The 19,222-nt window shown below is 44.5% G+C and overlaps 2 protein-coding genes and 1 pseudogene across 3 annotated transcripts; 1 reads left to right on the top strand and 2 right to left on the bottom strand.

Moving 5' to 3' along the window:
- Nucleotides 1-351: 351 nt before the first annotated feature.
- Nucleotides 352-939, bottom strand: LOC309826641 (uncharacterized protein C11orf71 homolog). The gene has a single exon (XM_082660920.1). It carries the CDS (start codon nt 780-782, stop codon nt 387-389), a length of 396 nt encoding a protein of 131 aa, XP_082517046.1. The 5' UTR covers nt 783-939; the 3' UTR covers nt 352-386.
- Nucleotides 940-1,037: 98 nt separating this feature from the next.
- On the top strand, nt 1,038-9,385 carry RBM7 (RNA binding motif protein 7). The gene is made up of 5 exons (XM_082660856.1): nt 1,038-1,212; nt 2,107-2,269; nt 2,910-2,997; nt 5,778-5,868; nt 7,672-9,385. Exons 1-5 carry the CDS (start codon nt 1,117-1,119, stop codon nt 8,032-8,034), a joined length of 801 nt encoding a protein of 266 aa, XP_082516982.1. The 5' UTR covers nt 1,038-1,116; the 3' UTR covers nt 8,035-9,385.
- A 4,210-nt stretch (nt 9,386-13,595) lies between these two features.
- On the bottom strand, nt 13,596-15,523 carry LOC309825652 (nucleus accumbens-associated protein 1-like; annotated as a pseudogene). Its single transcript has 2 exons — nt 15,415-15,523; nt 13,596-15,362 (listed from the first exon to the last, which is right to left on the bottom strand). The product of its transcript is annotated as a nucleus accumbens-associated protein 1-like (transcript).
- Nucleotides 15,524-19,222: the final 3,699 nt, after the last annotated feature.

Here is a 19,222-nt window from a genome sequence, read left to right as displayed (position 1 = left end):
AAACTCGGAAATATAAGTCTCAAAGTAGGAGAATCTGCCAGGGAGGAGGTGTAAGACTTGTGGAAAGCAAGACAAATTTGGATACATTGTTGGGAGGATAAAAGGATTACTGACCTCTGGGAAGGATGATCCCATCCTTTGTGACTACCTCAAAAAAAATCTCTGCTGCTCCTCCCTTCCGATCTCATCATCATGGCTGTTTAAAACCATCTGAATCAAGTAACTGTAAACATTTTACTTTGCGCTAGGCTAGAGTAACAGGACTACCACGCATTTTTATATTAAACTGAAAAGACGTCCTCTAAAAATAAGACTTCGGTTGCACCAAAAGTGTATTTTAGAGAAGCCTTGTTCACAAGCTGAGGGGCGGAGAAGAGGTATTCATTTTAAGCTGAAAGACGGGCTGCGCTAACACCTCCGAGTGCCACCAGACGCTGTTGCAGGACACTTCTTAGGAGGTCGAGTTTAACCCCACGGCCCGGGTAAGGTGAGAATCTGGCTTGGCGGCTTCGGCTCCGCGCCTCCTGCTCCCTTCCCTCTGTAAAGCGGGTCGTGCTCCCTCCGCCACCAGGCGCCCGACGGCTCTCGGTCCGGAAGCTCAGCCGCACAGTGGACCGAAGAATAGGTTCTGGAAGAATCTCCTCGGGACTGGTAACGAGGAAGCTGTCTCCAGAGACCATCGCCAACGCTAAGACCGACGAGCTGAGGTCGCCGTGGGAAGAGCGGTAGGCCACCAGGCCTCTTCGATCGCCGGCAGACAGGGACACATAGTTCAGGGCCATCTTCAAACACTGCCCGCAGTATCTGTGTTACGTCCCACGGTCAAGGCAGACTCTTCGCGGCTCCACTGATCAGTCCAGCCGGTCTCCAATACTGAGACCGACTTCATCGGAAGCCATCACCTGAGCGTCTGCAGATCAAAGACCCACTTCAACCCAACGCTCTCCTCCCGAGCATGCGCAGTCCGTCAGCGCACGTTGACGCCGCTGAGAGCCGACGTGATTGACGTTTACGTCTGTGACGCCTGGGAGCGCGAGGACGTGGGGTTTCTGAGAGTGCGCAGTGGGTGCGTCGGCGGCGACCCTTCGGCCTTTTTCGGGAGGGGGCGATGCTGAGATGGGGGCGGCGGCAGCGGAAGCGGATCGTACTCTCTTTGTGGGCAACCTTGAAACGAAAGTGACAGAGGAGCTCCTTTTCGAGCTTTTCCACCAGGTAAGCGGCTGGGATCAGCCTTTCCCTTTCGTTTTCCGGCCCGGGTAGGGCCCGGCCCAATGGCCATCCCCGCTTTCCTGGCTCAAGCGGCACGGTTCGTCCCGGCACCGGACAGGTGGGCGGGCTGGAGGTGGGGGTCGCGCTTAGAAAGGGAGGCGCTCGCTACGTGTCGCTTTATTAGAAGGATCCTGGTTAGTTCAGGCCGAAGTAACGACTAAAGGTGATGGAGGGTCCTCTGTCGGGCATTCACGTGGTAAAGAGTCAGTGCTCTTAAGCGACCTCGTACGCGTGGGTCCTTCGTTGAGCTGTGCTTTTCCTCTTCCTGCTTTTCTCATCTTCCGCTTGTAAATTTTATTTCAATTTCTTTCTTAGTATCCGTTTTCCACTTAAGTTTCTTACGAAGTTGCAGCAAAGACAGACTCATAAATACTCTGTAGGAGAGCGGTACTGTAGTGTTTATGTATTAAAATCTGTATCAAGATGCGTTAAACCTGTTCCCTCCAGTTCTGTCTTTCAACAACTGGTAATGTTTGATTAGTCGATACAAAAGTGAATTTTTAGTCCAAGAAAACTACTTTCTCTTGATAAAGGTTAATTTCCACGCAGTGGGATAATGATGGTTGTTGGTGGCCTTGTTAAAGTCATAAAGTGCTGTGAAATGTAAATTCAGTCGGTGATTGGGTTTCCGGTTCCTTATGGGCTCCCTCCCTCCAAGTAAGTTAATCTAATTTTCGGTCATATCTATAGGATCTTTAACCGAGATGGAAATCCGAGTGTATCCATTTTTAAAATTAGAGTCCCTGGTTACATTTTTGAATTTTTTAAACTTTGTAAAATTTGATTATTTTCCTGAAACTGCCTTACTGAAATTCTGAAAACTTTTTTTGTCTGTAGGCTGGGCCAGTAATAAAAGTGAAAATTCCAAAAGATAAGGATGGTAAACCAAAGCAGTTTGCGTTTGTGAATTTCAAACATGAAGTATCTGTTCCTTATGCCATGAATCTGCTTAACGGAATCAAACTTTTTGGAAGGCCCATCAAAATTCAGTTTAGATCAGGTAACTATTCACTGATGATGTTTAGGAGAGAGGTTGTTTGCCGCTTTGTTTTTAATTTTGTTATTTAAAGAACCTATTTTTGGATGAAAATGCTTTAAGCTTTATGAATAGTAAACTTTATATATCCCTGAAAATGGGTAACATTGACAGTATGGATTTTGAAAGCTGTACTTTTAAAATGAGAGTTAACATTTCAGTTTGGGTTTGTGAAAAGAACATAAACCTTATTATTAAAATGACTGAGTTTGGGTTCACACTCTAAAAGCACAAGGATTATTTCCTGAAAATACTTTTCCTGACTGCTTTGTAATTTACTTTTACAAATTTTGATGTGTGACCATGTAAGGATGAAACTTTCCTTGTAGTCATTCTTACAATTTAGTGTGGGGATCAGAATACTATGGCCAGATTGGGTATTTATACATTGGAAAGTACCTTATTTGGAACGCTTTGCTTTGGGTATATTTGGTATTAAACACTTAACAGTTTTCACTCTGATGAACTATAAAGCAATTTACTGAAATTTGAGGTTTTCACTTTTAGCCTATGTCTACCTTTTTCGGAGTGATTGGGCTGAGGGATACAAAATTTCAAATTAAGTTTTTTATCAATAAGAATTTCTCAAATTGTTTCATTTTAGGAAGTAGCCATGCCTCACAGGAGGTCAGTTCGTCATATCCCCAGCATCATGTTGGAAGTTCAAGCCCTACTTCCACATCTCCTAGCAGGTAATATTTCTCACCTATTTTTAAAATCATTTATCAGGAATTTTTTTAGGCAGTGACTTCAAAATGCATAATGAGTGATTGGTTTCTTTCTTTATGCTCCTACCTCTTTATTCTTCTGCTATATTTGCTATGTTGGATTATAGTTATATATGTATCTATTTTAAGGGGACTATAGGCCCATTATATATAGTTCCCTTAAAATAGATACGTACATAACTATATTTATGTTCATTTGTAAAGACATACCCATACCCACATACATGTATATAACTGAGACGAAATTTCTCAAAACATTACTTAGCCTTACTACTTGTAGTATCCTCTATTTTCTATTTTATTTTATTTTTCAAAAAATCACATTAGTTTTATGACCACTAAATGGTTGTTGCTTGCAGTTTAAAAATACCTGTTAGTAAACAGACTACTGGACTAAGAGTTCATAGAATCGGATTCTGGATCTGTCTCTACCAATTGTGTAATCTTGAGCTAGTCTATGTCCCTGTCTTTCCATTTGTAAGGAAAAGAAGTTGATTTGAATGATCTCTGAAATACCTCTTAGCTACTGAGGATTGGAAGAGGTACCATATTTATATTTACTAATAATTTTCTTTGGGGAGGCTGATATTTTGCCAGGGACGTTTTCTTCCCGGTATGTCCATAGAGCTATTTATCAATTTATGGCTTCATTCAAGAAAGAGTTAACAAATACCTGTCACCTGTCGGGTTCTTCACCAAGTCCTTTGCACCTATGATCTCATTTATTCCTCACGGTAGATTTATGAGGCAAGGATTATTATTATCTCTACCTTATGTATGAAGAAAATGAAGGTTGGGGGTTAACTTGCTCAAGCGTGAACTGCTCATAAGCAGTGGGCTTGTTTTCAAACCCAGGCAGTGTGATTGAGCACACCCACCATGATACGAGTAGAAAGTTTCTAGAAAGTTTTAACAAGGAGAGGTAAGTGAATGAGGACTTGAAAGAGGGCAGTGTACCTAGATCATAATGAATAGAAAATGGAGAGTAGTAGATGATACTGTTGAAGTAGATAGAGGCAGAAGTTACAGGGTCTTTCTTATAGGCCATAATTAGGATTTTGGAATTTCACCCTAAGAACAGTAGGAAGACATTGAACTGTTTTCAGTAGGGTAGTAAGAGGAACAGGTTTGTATTTTAATGAGTTAGTTGGTTGTACTGGGAGAGAATGGATTGAAGGGGACAAGGGTGACTAGGAAGCTGTTGGTAGCAAGGTATTGGTGTTAGTAGCAAGGAAGCTATGGGAGTGAGGTTGCTGCTTTGGATTAGGGTGGTGCCAAGAGCTGGAGAGAAGTGGGCGGATATGAAGAGTTTGGAAGGTGAAAATTGTAAGAGAGCAGTAATGTGAAAAGGGTACCCTCTTAGAGTCTTTTCTTGCCAGCTGAAGTTAATTGTGTTTAAATGCTTTTCAGTGTAGTTGGAATTCGAAGCATCTCTAACCACTTTTATGGACTCTTGAAAGGTATCTTAGGTGGAGGGGAAAAAAGAGTTTTTAACCCTTCTTAGAAATTCTTGGGGAAAGAAATATGCAAGTAAATACTGTAGTTTTAATCAAACACTAGAGTGTACCTGATTTTTATACTCTCTGTAAGTAAAATTATACTTTTTATCCCCTTAGCATACAGGTACGTAATCCGATTTGAGAAACCCAAATACGGCACTTCCCTGGCGGCCCAGTGGTTAAGACTCCGCACTTCTACTGCAGGGGGCACGGGTTTATTTTATATATATATATTTATATACATATATATAAAGAATAGAAGTTCTTTTTAAAAAAAGTAGCTTTCTTTACAGCATACAAATAAAATCAGTTCTGCTTAAAAAAGAGAAGAAAACCCAAAATAAAAAGATCTAAACTGTAAGATAAATCTTGATGATTTGATTCTTGGTGATTTAATTCCAAATCTTGGTGATTTGATTCCAAAGGCATATTTTAAAATAAAATTAAAACCTTTCTGAGTTTTTCTGTAGAGCAAGTTACCTCTATAGGAAGTGAGGAATAAGGTTTAAGTCCTTAAGATTAATATTCTTTTTATGTTACAGAACTCCTTACTCCCCCAAACCTATTATTCTTTCTTCTTATCTCAGTAGAGGTCTACCTAATTGCTCAAGCCAAAAATCTAGATTTTTATCTTTTAGTTCTTCTGGTTCCCGCACCTGTTATGTCTAATTGATCAAATCCTTTTCATTTTAGTTCTCAGTCTAGGCCTTTGTATTACTGGCCCAGGTATTGACAATTTTTTTTCTATAAATTGACACAATTTTTTTTTTTCTATAAAGGACTAGTTTCTTCTGCCATTGTAGCACCACACAGATAATACCAAAACAAAAGAGCCTGGCTAAGTTCTAGTAAAACTTTGTTTACACAAACTGAGTTTGGCACACAGGCTATAGTTTGCTTCCCCCTGCACTAGTCCTTCCCTCAGCTGGAGTGTGTTGCCTCCAGGTAATCTTGTTCAGCTGTAACTTCAAATGTCTCCTTTTTAGAAAGGCCAGTCCTGACCAGTCAAGCTAAAATAGAACCGCCTATCTCTCTCACCTCAACTTGCTCTTTAGTCATTTCTTACTATGTCTTTATATCCATGTGAAATTGTCTTGTCTGAATCCTTACCCCAGCTCCATGAGAACAGATACCTTGTTGGTCTTGTTCATTCCTGTCTTTGAAGACTGTGTCTTGCTCAGGATTGGTATGTAGTAAACATTTACTGAATGAATGATTATATGTTGGTTTTCTTACTTTTCACAGGTACGAAAGGACAGTGGATAACATGACTCCATCAACACCAATAATTCAAAGATCTTTTTCTTCTTCAGAAAATTTTCAGAGACAAGCAGTGGTAAGCTGATTGTTCAACTCGAGTTGCTAAAAAACTCGTACTTAGTTAAAACATTCATTCTTAATTCTTAAGTTCATTTCTTAAATTTTAGTTAGACTAGCATGATCTTTGTAGATCACTCATTTTAGTTTTCACTGGGCTGAAATATATATTTAAAAGATTGAAGATAAAAAGAAGAACTGCTTGTCACATTTGTATTTTTCTTTAACCATTGTTGGTGTGATGTGTGTGTGTTGCAAATATTGGATACTTATTCTCCGATGTTCTTGCAACCTGTGCCGAGTAACTTCTCATCACGTACTGTCTTTAATACTTAATACGTTAATATACTACAGTCTTCTAGACCACCTCCCTTGTGAACATGCCATTTTTTTCTGTAATAATATCACCAATGATAAAATCTTAAGTATCTTTTGCTGTTGCATCTTTGTCTTTGATCAGTCTCAGATCCTTCATTCTTTTCTTTTTCTTACATTTGTTTCTTCCTTTTTATCTTCTTTGCCCAAATCACAATCTTGAATTGTGGTCCCTAGGCTTTTGTATTGCACAGGTCTACAGAATAAAAATATAAGTGAAATAAAATAAAATTGAGAAACCAATATAAAGAGATATCAACTTTTATAAACATATTATATATTTTTCTTATTTTGCTGTAGACCATTAAAAAAAAAATCATCATTAGCTAATGTCTGTCCACAGGCAAAATTTGGGAACCACTCGTCTAGTCACTTAGTACTTGTATCTATTTTCTTCTCACTAGTCCATCTCACACACCATTTCAAAATTACTATTATAACTCTGTTTTGCTTATCTTCCTGGTGATTTTTTTAATATAAATTTCGTATTTTATTTATTTATTTTTGGCTGCATTGGGTCTTTGTTGCTGCGTGCAGGCTTTCTCTAGTTGCGGCTAGCGGGCTTCTCATTGCAGTGGCTTCTCTTGTTGCGGAGGACAGGCTCTAGAGTGAAGGCTCAGTAGTTATGGCGGCGCATGGGCTCAGTTGCTCCACAGCATGTGGGATCTTCCCGGACCAGGGCTCGAACCCGTGTCCCCTGCATTGGAAGGCGGATTCTTAACCACTGCGCCACCAGGGAAGCCCTAGCCTTGTGTTTTTGCTCCCATTATCTGATTCCAGTAAACCTTTCTAGCTTTACCATCCATTAGTCATGGCTCATGAGATCTATAACCTGTCTTAGCCAGAATTACTTGCTATTCTATGAACTATTCTGTGTTTCCCTGTTATTTTTGTTTGTGCAGTCTTCTTTCCGTGACATAACTCTCCCTTAAAATATTTTCCTTAAAGAAACTCCATCCAGGGAATTCCCTGGTGGTCCAGTAGTTAGGACTACACGCTTTCACTGCCGAGGGTGTGAGTTCGATCCCTGGTTGGGGAACTAAGATCCTGCAAGCCGTGCGGCATGGCCAAAAAAAAAAAATTACATCCATACTTTTAATACTCAGATCATATGTCGCCTTCATTAAATCCTTCCTAAAGATACTGCGCTTTTGCTTTTAATGTGTTCATCATACAGTGATTTACATTATAGTCGTTTTGTATTACTTCTTCCCTTCTAAATTATATTCTGGAGGACAAAGAGTGGTAGTACAGATATTTGTAGGGTGCATTGGAATGAATGAAGCTATGGTACTACTTTAGTTGTGTTTACCTTAAGATTCAGCTAGGCAAGAATGATTTTGCTTTGCCATTATTGTGTTCGTTTGACCATGGCTTGATATCTGTTGCCTTTGCTATCTAGAAATATTTGTGGTTAACACATTTCCTTCTTTTTCTCTTCGCTCAGATGAACAGTGTCTTGAGACAGATGTCATATGGAGGGAAATTTGGTTCTCCACATCTGGATCAATCAGGATTTTCCCCATCAGTTCAGTCACATAATCACACTTTTAACCGGTCTTCAACCTCCCAGTGGCGCCAAGATACACCATTATCACAGCGAAAAGTCAGACAGAATTCTCATACCTACGCAGTGGATAGACATTATAGCCGTGAACAGCGTTACACTGATCATGGGTCCGACCATCATTACAGAGGAAGCAGAGATGATTTCTTCTATGAAGAGAGAAATCCCGATGGCTGGAGCCATGACTATGATAACAGAAGAGACAGTGGTAGAGATGGAAAATGGCGCTCATCTCGACACTAACAAGTGTTAAAAGGATGTTTTCATAGTGTCATTCTAGGCCCTTTTTGTTAAGTTGTTTCTGGGAATGTTTTCTTTAAAAAAGTCTATAGAGCAGCTTTACAAGTTGGCACATTTCTTTATAAAATTTTTAAAACCTAATTGCAGTCCAATACAGAAATGAGAATTGTGGTTCTAGTTTTATTACATTAATAACCTTTCACCTCAGGGTTTTAAGAAGAGGAAAGGGTTTTATGCTAAAGAAAGTGCACAATTCCTAATCATTTTAGACAATTGAGGAAGGGATGTATTATTTGGATTAATTGTATTATGAAGCAAATATTTTAATTATCTGTTACCTTTTTGTATTACAAGAAATTTGTTAGGGAATCAGATTTTCGGTGTATATAATGGAAAACATTCAAGTTGATAGTCTGAAATGACTCAGTATTTTGTTACTAAACGAGAAAATGTAAATTCAGTGATTCATTTTACTAATATTTGAGAAAACCTTTTGGTCAAGTTTGGGGATAAATCATATTATTTAACTTAGAGAACTTAAGTGTAAGTTCTGTGACATGATCTTGAGTTTTACTGTAAGTGAGCATACAAGTATACATCTACACATGCTATTTCATTGTAAAATTTTAGAATTTGCTCATTAAAACATGTTCAATGGGCTTCCCTGGTGGCGCAGTGGTTGAGAGTCCACCTGCCGATGCAGGGGACAGGGGTTCGTGCCCCGGTCCGGGAAGATCCCACATGCCGCGGAGCGGCTGGGCCCGTGAGCTATGGCCGCTGAGCCTGCGCGTCCAGAGCCTGTGCTCCGCAACAGGAGAGGCAGCAACAGTGAGAGGCCCGCATACCACACACACACAAAAAAAAAACAAACATGTTCGATGTATGACTGAAGTCACTCAGGAAGTTAAATATCTCTAAATGTATTTTTTTTACAGTAAAAATACAGTGTTAATGTAAATCTTTTTCTGGAAGAACAAAAATGTAAATGCATAGTCAGATAAAATAGTAAAATGTTTTACTGAAAGTATTCTTTTTTGGGAAAAAAGGTTCATGAAACCTTTAAGTGATGCCTCTTATCACTCAAATTTCTAAACTTTTAACATTTTCAAAGTGCAAGGACACATTTTATTATGGAGATTGTACAGGGTTCTTTTTTGTTTGAACATTTGAAAGAATTTAGTCTAAAACACTTTGATTTAAAATTTTTAAAATCTTGTTTAACAAAACTTTTATGTATCAATATGCCGTTTCCCTTTCATTGTAGAACTTGTTTATAAAAATTAATTCCTTGAAAAATTTGGATTCTTTTTAATATTAACTACAACATTTGTACTATGTTGCTTTTTAATATATTGAAAACAAAAAGGAGGGGTGTGTCTTTTTTTTTGACATCACTAACATTGTACACAAAAAGCTAGCAGCATACATTTATTCAGTGATTGCGTGGTGTTAGAGTATCCTGAAATATACCTTTTGAACATATCAAACTTATATTTTAGAATCAGATTTTCAGTAACACATGGTTTATGTTTCTGAGCACTGTAAACTAATTAAGTTATTCTCCCTAGTCTCTAGGAGTTTGTACATTTGGTTTTCTCTGTTTCTAAATGCATGCAGCTTTTCTGAGTCCAGGTAAATGGAGCTAGCTATCCAATTACTCAGCACAGAGCGTTCAAATCAAGTTTCTGTTTGCTTAAGCAGTTTCATAGTAGAAGGATTTGTTTCCAACGAGCCTGTTATTTTCAGGTGTCTGACCTATATGAAAATTTACTCAGTAGCGTTTGTAGATATTAACAAAGATTAATACTGCTTTATTGCAACTTATCTGTGGCTCAGATCTGTTCCTGTTGATTCACAGGTGACCCTGGTCCAGAATAATTTTTTTCTTTTTTAATGGTTTTTGGGACACCCCTTCTGAGGTTCCAGTGAATCTTTCACTTCACCCTCATCCAGTTGAAAGTAACCAGACTGAGTATATGTACTGTGTAAAGAGATAGAACAAGACAGCCACAAAGAATTGAATATAGCTGGTGAGACAATTCACCGAGGTATTGAGAGCTGCAGGAGTAGAAAGGAAGAGATTGTTTTTATGGAAAGCAGTTTCTCCCAGAGTGTGTTCCATGAAACAGTACTCTCACAAGGTGTTCTGCAAAAATAACAGGGTTCTGTAGTCAAATGTAAACATTATGTACTATCTAACACCGTGACTTTCTTAATGAGAAAATGCCATAAAGCTGACAAGTGCTGCAGCAATGTTTATACCTAACAGTATTTTTTGAACTTACTTGACCCTTTCTTTACCCTTTTATACATAATACATTAAGATCCCCCCAAAGAATCTCTGACTCCACCCTTTTCCATCTAGTCAATCATCAGAAAATTTTATACCACTTTCTGATTACGTTGTGTAGGCCCATCTTATCTGTATCCACGGCCACCATCCTAGAATGGGCAATCACCATTGCAACAGGGTTATTCCAACAGCACCCTAATGTTTGCGTGCTAATTTATGTATTCCTATAGTATTCCCTGTATTTCTCTTACAGCCTTTTTATTGTATTAAAATTTTATTTTTATTTGTATCTCTCTAGATGTCTCCATGAAGTCCAGGACCTCATTTTTTCACCACTGAATTCCTATACATAGGAATATATATAATACATGGTAAATTTTTGCTGAATAAATGAAGGAACGTTTGTCAAATAATTGAAAAAAGGAGGCTTCAACACTGAAAACGTCTTTGGTATAGATTTCCGAACCCTGAACCATCATTGCATCCTATTATAAAAATTGTATCACAACATACTGTGCCTCTAATACCCTCTAGAATTCTATTTGTTTTTCAGGTTGTTAAGAAGTTATTGGATCTGTATTCATTAAGGTTTTCTTAAAATAATTGTTTACCTTAGTTGGGTTTTGGAATTGTGGTTCTGTTAGTTTTGTAGAATGAATTTATATCTTTTTTTGTTTTTTTGTTACAAAGGCATTTAGTTTATTCTCATCAGTATCACTGATATTCTCATGGTTCACATTTCCCAGGGCGGCTCCTCTTCTTACAGTAGTTAATGTTTAATCTCACTTATGGGCCGGAGGAGGGGCTGGGCCCAGGGCAGGGAGGGTGTTGGCACTCCCCGCGGATGAGGCGGGTGATCTGTGCTTCGTGAAAGAGACATGGGTGAACGGGCGGCTGGGGGACGTGGAGGGGGGCCCCCAGAGTCTTTTTTGCGTTGGTCAGTGATTCTCCATTCATGTTCCATCCTGGCTGCCCGGGGGTGGGGGTCCATGCAGCTCAGGGCAGGGCAGGGCCAGGGGAAGGGAAAGCAGGAAAAGCAGCAGGCCGCCCAAGAGCGAGGAGGGCAGGGCGGGAGGGCACAGGGGTGGCTCCTGGGGTAAGGCACAACCCTGTCTTTGGCTCTCCTGGTGAGGAGTTTCCTCCCCTGCGCCCCTGCCCCGCCCCTCTCCCCCGCCCCCTCCCCAGACCTATACACACAGTCCAGGTAGCCAGGGGCACCTTCTGGAGTCCCTGAAACAAGAGCGCTCTGCCACCCAACCCCGTGCTGCAGGGGCTCGGAGGAGGGACGGGGCAAGCCCCACCCGAGGACAAGGCCAGGAGGGGCTGGACAGGGGCCTGCCCAGGACAAGGGGGTGGGGAGGGAGAAGACCCCAGTCCCACACAGCTGGCCCCCGCTGAGGCCTGGAAGGAGGGGAGCGCCTGGGGACTCCTGCTTCCTTTGGGGGTCTGGCTGGAGCCCCAGCCCACCCCTCGGCCTTGGTCGGCCCGGCAGCTTGCCAAGTGACCAGGATGTTGTGCTTTGGGATCTACGCTGGGGTGCGGTGTCAAGGCCAGGATGAGGGGGCAGGGGAGGTGCGACTAAGGTGCTCGTGCTTTAGCTGGGGCTGTCGACCCCCACCCCCCCGCCCCACGCCCTCGGGCCGGCTGAGGGCTAAGGTACTGGGGCTGGGCCAGGAAAGCAGAGCGCCAGGGCCCCCCGCTGTACTGAACCTGCCCCTTGCAGCAAGCAGATGTCAGGAAGGACCCGCTCCCCGCAGGCTGGCAGGGGCTCCTGGGAGGGGGGGCACAGGCCTCCAGGTCAGATCCCAGTGGTCCAGCTGGCCCCCACCCCACCTCCTGTAATCCCCTTGCCTTTGGAGAGAGAGAGGCTGCTGGGAGCAATGGGCTAGTCAGACTGCTCGGAGACAGAGGCCTTGAGAACCAGGGCTGGAGACAAAAATGTGAACTGCAAAGAAATGACATCCACCGTGTGTGGGGAGGGGTGCGGGGGGGGCGGTTAAAAAACAAAAAGAACCCTCCAAGTTTACACAAAGAACTCAAAAAATCCACAAAACCACTCGCGGAGCTAGGCAAGGATAGAAAGAGAGGAATGGTAAAAGAAGATTCGGCAAACGATCTGTAACCATGAAGCGGACCCGGCCCTGCCAGGAGCTGGACTCAGCCAACCGGACCTTGCAATGTAGCCCTTGGGGGGAGGCCCTGGGGTTGAGTGGAAGCCGGCCAGACCCACGGGAGCCCAGGCAGAGCGGGGCCTGGGGGGCCCCCCTCGTCAACGCGCGCCCCCACTCCACACACACGCGCACATTCAGCCTGCCCCCGGCTCCCCACTCCGTCCTGCCTTCCACAGCCCCGAGGACCGAAGGGGACATCAGACACGGTCCCGTTGGTTTGAAAAATAATAGGAATCTTACACTTCAATATTTCATTAGCTAAAAACATGTTTTAAAAAGTATGTACAGGGGCTGGGGGCTGGGAGCCCTGCCTTGGGGGGTCGGGGGTGGGGTGGGGAAGGGAGGGAAAGGCAGCAGCTCCCCAGCCTGCTCCCCTGGGTTCCACCCCTGGTCCTACTGCCTCTCACGTCTTCATCTGTTTAAAAGCAAAACTTCTACACACGCACGCCCGCGCACACACACACACGCACACCCACACGCTTCTGCGAGCCCCGGAAACCTCTCCTTCTATCCTCAGAGACTCTCGGTCTGACCCCAAGGGCCCCCCTCTCAGGACCTGCCCCTCTCAGGCCCCGGGGGGCTGGTGGCGGCAAGAGAGGCTGAGCACAGGTGGGGGAAGAGAAGGGCGCTGGGCCTGCCACCGCCCGCCACCTTAGGTCGGTTATGGAGTTTCTCTGAGCCCGAGTTTCCTCAGCTGTAAAACGGGCAGTCCTCATGTCCGCGCCTACCCCAGCCCCCAGGCGCAGGGCCAGACGAGGGAGACAGGAAGGTGCTTTTGGAACGTGGAAGCACTGGGAGGTGGTGGCGGGAGGGGTCCTGAGAACCCGGGGCCCCTGTGAGTCCCAAGGGGCTGCAGGGGGGCAGAGGCTGAGGAATGCTCTGGCTAGGTGGCCCAGCGCCTGGGAAGGGGGTCTTCCCAAGCCCCCCAGGCCAACCCCTCCCTGTGCCTGGCCTGGTGAGTGGGGAGACAGTTGCTCGGGGTTAGAAGAGGGGGAGCAAGAGCCCCCCGACTGTGCACGAGTGTGTGTGCTAGAGAAGGCAACGCAGATCTCGCACCACCTGCCGTCCTCTCCCAGCCCGGATCCCTGATCGGACTGGGGTCAGGGGGTGGGACGGGGGGTGGGACGGGGGGTGGGGGGTGGGCAGAGGGGCCGGAGCATGCAGTGCCCCCCGCGGGTCCTGGGGAAGGACAGACAGTAGCTCGTGCCCAAGATGGCGGGCGGGTGTGACAGGAGGGGGAGTGTGACGGCCCCGAGGGAGAGTCCGGTGGGGGGGTACTGGACGGCTTCCTCGGCCGAGGGGCCAGCCTCGCCGTCATGGCTGGCCGTCTCGAAGCCGTGCTCCACACCCCTCATGTCCGGCTCTGTCTTGCCTGTGTAGCTGACGAAGGTGGTGTAGGTGTCACCCTCGGCCATAAGCAGCTTGACCTTGGGGGTCCAGCTCTTCCTCACACTCGGCGGGCGTTGGTGCACATGTCGGCTGCGATGGCGTTCATCTCGCTCTCGTTGAAGCTGGGAGCAAAGTTCTGGCAGTAGTACTTGGCAGCGTGGAGGACGCGACCATCCAGTGGTTTGCTGCTAGAGCTGTTCCTGGAAGAGCGGACGCCGGTGCCACAGCTGTTGGCCAGCGTGTTCCGGTCAAAGAAGGAGGCCAGGAGGCGCCACAGCAGCACCTTGTGCCGCGTGCCCGCGCTGACGTGGCAGTTCATGAGCTGCGCCCGGGTGACGTACACGCTGGTGCCTGTTACCAGCTCCAGCTTCTCAGAGGGGTCACCCTCATCATAGAGCCTGGGGTGTGGCAGCGGCTACCGATCTGGTTGATGAGCTCAGCAGGGAGAGACGCCAGGTCTTGCCGCACTCGGATGTGATTCCGGGACTCGGTGGGCTACCTGCTCAGGGAGGGCCTCCTCCACCTTCTCGGCGGTCTGGCCTACATTCATCATGCGGTACGTGGCGGACATATAGCACATCTGCCGGTACTGCTCGTCTGTGCCCTCCTCGCCCGCGTCCTCCTCCTCCTCCTCGTGGTAAGAGCCGCGGCTGTCGCTGGTGTAAGCGCTTGAGATGCCCGGGCTGGTCCGCTCCGACGTGCTGGAACCACTCACCACTCCGCCTGCCGCTGCCGCCACGGGCCCCGCCGGCTTCCCCCCCCCCCCCCTCCGCCGCCCCCAGCCACTCTGGCGCGCTGTGCCGCCGCCACCGCCTGGGCCTGCTGGGGCGGCCGGTTGGCGACCAGGTCCGGCGCGGAGAACTTGGCCATCTTGCGGCTGCCGTTGCCACTGCAGCCACCGCCGGCCTCCTTCTGGCTGCTGTCCCACAGCCGCTTGGCCACGGGCGTGCACTGCACAGAGTCCGACTCCTGCTGCTCCGTCTTGACGCGAGACACGAGGGGCAGTGGGGTGCCGCAGGCCGGCCATCTCGACGTCTGCGCCACAGGGCTCTGGGGCTCGGACGAGGGACCCTCCTCGGCGTGCAGGCCCTGGGAGTCACAGCGGGGTGAGCTCACTTTGAGGAAGAACTCTGTGCCCTGCTCCATGATCTCCTGGATCTGCAGGAAGCCCGATGTGTACATGAGCAGGAACTGGTCGCCCATGTTAATGCTCAGCCGGCCCGTGTAGCGGAAGCTGAGGCTCTGCTGGAAGGACTGGGGCTGCGCAGCCGCCGGCAGCTCCACCGCCGCACTCCGGCTGCTGTAGGACAGGCCCCGGAAGTAGGAGCTGCTGGCGGCCAGCACGGCCCGGTGGACCTTGAAGGCAGGGCCCTTGACCACCACCGAGACATCACAGTATGGGCCCTGCAGCCGCTGCTCCTTGAGGCACTCCAGAATGCTGTGGCCGAAGTTCGGGATCTGCATCTGCAGCGTCTGGGCTATGGAGGCGGCGGCTAAGCCGTGGCCGCGCTCCGGGGACACCCGGCCAACTCCGCAGCGGCGGCTGGGGCCGGGCCTGGGCCCGGGGCGCGCCCTCCTGCGCCGGAGCTACGGTCCCCGCGGCCTCCGCTTCAGCAGCAGCGGCAGCCGCGGCGGCCATTCATTGTGGGCCAGCTGAATTTATATCTTTATTAAAAATCAACATTTCCTCTGTCTTTCCAAATTAATGGATATAGAGTTTTACCTAGTATTTCTCATAATTTTTGTAAACCTCTCTCTCGAGTTATAGTCCAGTTTTAGCGCCTGATATATTTTACCTTCCCTCCCACACCCTGTTCAAGCTTGCTAGACTGTACTGTTATACACTTTATATTTGTGTGTGTGTGAGTGTGTGTGTGTGTGTGTGTATGCACGTACCCCACACAGAATTGTTTTTGTTTGTTCTTTGGGTTTTTTTTTGTTGTTACTGTTGGTATTAAAACATTGATTTTCTTTTAAGAAGATTTAAATAAGAAAAAAATCTTAACGCATTTTCCCAAAGTTACCGTTTCTGGAGCTCTTCATCCTTTTGTGTGGCTCCATTTATCCATTTGGTATTCGCCTGCTTGAAGAACCTGTTTTGATAGTTCTTATAGTGCAGTCTTGCTGGTGATGAACTCTTTTAGCTTGTCTATGTCTGAAAACGCCTCTTTCACATTTGTTTTTGAAATATGATTTGTCTGGGTATAGAATTCTAAGTTGACAGTTTTTTCTTTTCCCCTTTTAATACAGGCATACCTTGGAGATATTGTGGGTTCGGTTCCAGGCCACCACTAGAAACTGAATATCACAGTAAGTGAGTGACAAATTTTTTGGTTTCCCAATGCATACAAAAGTTATGTTTATATTATACTGTATTCTATTGTGTACAATAGCATTATGTCTAAAAAACCCCAGTGTACATACCTTAATTTAAAAATCCTTTATTGCTAAAAAATGCTAATCATCTGAGCCTTCAGCGATTTATAATCTTTTTGCAGGTGGAGTGTCTTGCTTCGATGCTGATGGCTGCTGACTGATCAGGGTGGTGGTTGCTGAAGGTTGGAATGGCTGTGACAGTTTCTAAAAATAAGACAACAATGAAGTTTTGCTGCACTGATTGACTCTTCCTTTCACGAATGATTTTTCTGCAGCGTGCAATGCTGTTTGATAGCATTTTTACCCACAGTGAAATTTCTTTCAGAATTGGAGCCAATCCTTTGAAGCCCTGCTCCTGCTTTATCAAATAATTTTATGTAATATTCTAAATCCTTTGTTGTCATTTCATTAATCTTCACAGCATCTTCACCTGGAGTAGATTCCATCTCAAGAAACCACTTTCTTTGCTCATCCATAAGAAGCAACTCCTGATCTGTGGAAGTTTTATCATGAGATCACAGCAATGTCGTCACATCTTCAGGCTCCACTTCTAATTCTAGTTCTCTTCCTATTTCTACCACATCTGCAGTTACTTCCTGCACTGAAGTCTTGAACCCGTCATTCATTCAGGTTGGAATCAGCTTCTTCCAAACTCCTGTTAATGTTGATATTTTGACCTCTTCCTCTGAATCATGAATGTTCTTAATGGCATCTAGAATGATGAAGCTTTTCCAGGTTTTCAATTTACTTTGCCCAGATCCATCTGAGGAATCACGGTGTCTATGGCAGCTATAACCTTATGAAATGTATTTCTTTTTTATTTGTTTGTTGTTGTTTTTTTGGCCGTGCCCCATGGCATGCGGGATCTTAGTTCCCCCACCAGGGATCGAAGTGGTGTTCCCTGCAGTGGAAGCATGGAGTCTTAACCACTGGACTGCCAGGGAAGTCCCGAAATGTAGTTCTTAAATAATAAGACTTGAAAGTCATAATTACTCCTTGATCCATGGGCTGCAGAATGGATATTGTGTTAAATGGATGTTGTGTTAGCAGGCATGAAAACAACATTAATCTTGTCCATCTCCATCAGAGCTCTTGGGTGACCAGTTGCGTTGTCAATGAGCAGTAACCTTTTGAAAGAAATCTTTTTTTCCTGAACAGTAGGTCTCAACAGTGGACTTAAAATACTCAGTAAGACGTGTTGTAAATAGGTGAGCTGTCATCCAGGCTTTGTTGTTCCACTTATAGAGCACAGGCAGAGTAGATTTAGCATAATTCTTAAGGCCCTTAGGATTTTCAGAATGGTGAATGAGTATTGGCTTCAATTTCAGGTCACCAACTGCATTATTCCCTAACAAGAGAGTCAGCCTGTGTTTTCAAGTTTCAAAGCCAGGCATTGACATCTCTCTAGTTATGAAAGTCCTAGATGGCATCTTCTTCCAATATAAGGCTGTTTCATCTACATTGAAAATCTGCTGTTTCATGTAGACACCTTTATTAATTAACTTAGCTGGATCCTCTGGATAACTTGCTGTAGCTTCCACATCAGCACTTGCTGCTTCACCTTGCACTTTGATGTTATGAAGAGGCTTCTTTCCTTAAACCTCATGAACCAACCTCTTCTGGCTTCAAACTTTTCTTCTGTAGCTTCCTCACCTCTCTCAGCCTTCACAGAATTGAAGAGAGTTAGGGCCTTGCTCTGGATTAGGCTTTGCCTTAAGGGAATGTTGTGGCTGGTTTGACTCTTCGATCCAGACCACTAAAACTTTCTCCATATCAGCAATAAGGCTGTTTTGCTTTCTTGTCATTCATGTTTTCAGTGGAGTTCGTTTAAGAACTTTTCCTTTGTATTCACAACTTGTTTAACTGTTTGGCGCAAGAGGCCTTGCTTTCAGCCTATCTCAGCTTTAGACATGCCTTCCTCACTAAGCTTAATCATTTGTAGCTTTTGATTTAAAGTGAGAGATGTTTGACTCTTCCTTTCACTTGAACACTTAGAGGCCATCGTAGGGTTATAAATTGACCTAATTTCAATATTGTTATGTCTTGGGGAATAGGGAAGCCTGACGGGGGGGGGGGAGAGAGAGAGAGGTTAGGGGACATTTGGAACCCACACACTTATCGGTTAAGTTTGCCATTTTATATAGGCACAATTTGTGGCACCCCAAAACAATGACAATAGTAACATCAAAGATCACTAATTACAAATATAATAGTCATTTAAAAGTTTGAAGTCTTGCGGGAATTACCAAAATTTGACACAGAGTCATATGAAGTGAGCAACTGTTGGAAAAATGGTGCCAATAGACTTGCTTGACACAGGGTTGCCAGAAACCTTCTGTTTGTAAAAAAAAAAAAAAAAAAAGCAATATCTTTAAAGGGCAATAAAGTGAAGTGCAATAAAATGAAGTATGCCTATATTTTTAAAATGTCCTCTTGCATTTTTTCCTATAAGAAATCTGCTGTCATATATGAAAGAAGGACTCTTTCATAAGGGACTACTATGAACAACTGCATGCCAACAAATTAGATAACTTAGATGATGGGACAAGTTTTTAGAAAGATGCAAACTTCTGAAACTGACTCAAGAGGAAATAGAAAATCCGAATAGACATAACAAAGAAATTGAATTAGTACTCAAAAACTACCCCAAAAAGAAAACCCAGACCCAGCTGGCTTCACTGATAAATTCTACCAAATATTTAATGAAGAATACTAATTTTTCTGAAACTCTTCCAAAGAATAGAAGAGTAGGAAACACTTCACAACTCATTCTATGAGGCCAGTATTACTCTCATCACAAGAACCAGAAAAACATATAATAAGAAAATCAAACCACAGAGCAATATATCTTATAAATATAGACACAAAAATCCTTAATAAAATAGCAAACAAAACAACCAGAGGTATATAAATGGATTATATAACATGGCCTAGAAGGATTTATCTTAGCAATGTAAGATTG

This window comes from Grampus griseus (genome assembly GCF_964374135.1).
Source record: "Grampus griseus genome assembly, chromosome: 8".
NCBI classification, from domain to species: Eukaryota; Metazoa; Chordata; class Mammalia; order Artiodactyla; family Delphinidae; genus Grampus; species Grampus griseus.
Note: the sequence above shows the minus strand (reverse complement) of the source record. Positions and strands in the feature narration are given on the sequence as shown.

Bases quoted from the DNA above. Each gene is read 5' to 3' on its own strand.
- LOC309826641 (XM_082660920.1), bottom strand. From the start codon at position 782: ATGGCCCTGAACTATGTGTCCCTGTCTGCCGGCGATCGAAGAGGCCTG.
- RBM7 (XM_082660856.1), top strand. From the start codon at position 1,117: ATGGGGGCGGCGGCAGCGGAAGCGGATCGTACTCTCTTTGTGGGCAAC. The intron at 2,998-5,777 runs GTAATATTTCTC...TACTTTTCACAG, and splicing joins ACTTCCACATCTCCTAGCAG to GTACGAAAGGACAGTGGATA. The intron at 5,869-7,671 runs GTAAGCTGATTG...CTCTTCGCTCAG, and splicing joins ATTTTCAGAGACAAGCAGTG to ATGAACAGTGTCTTGAGACA.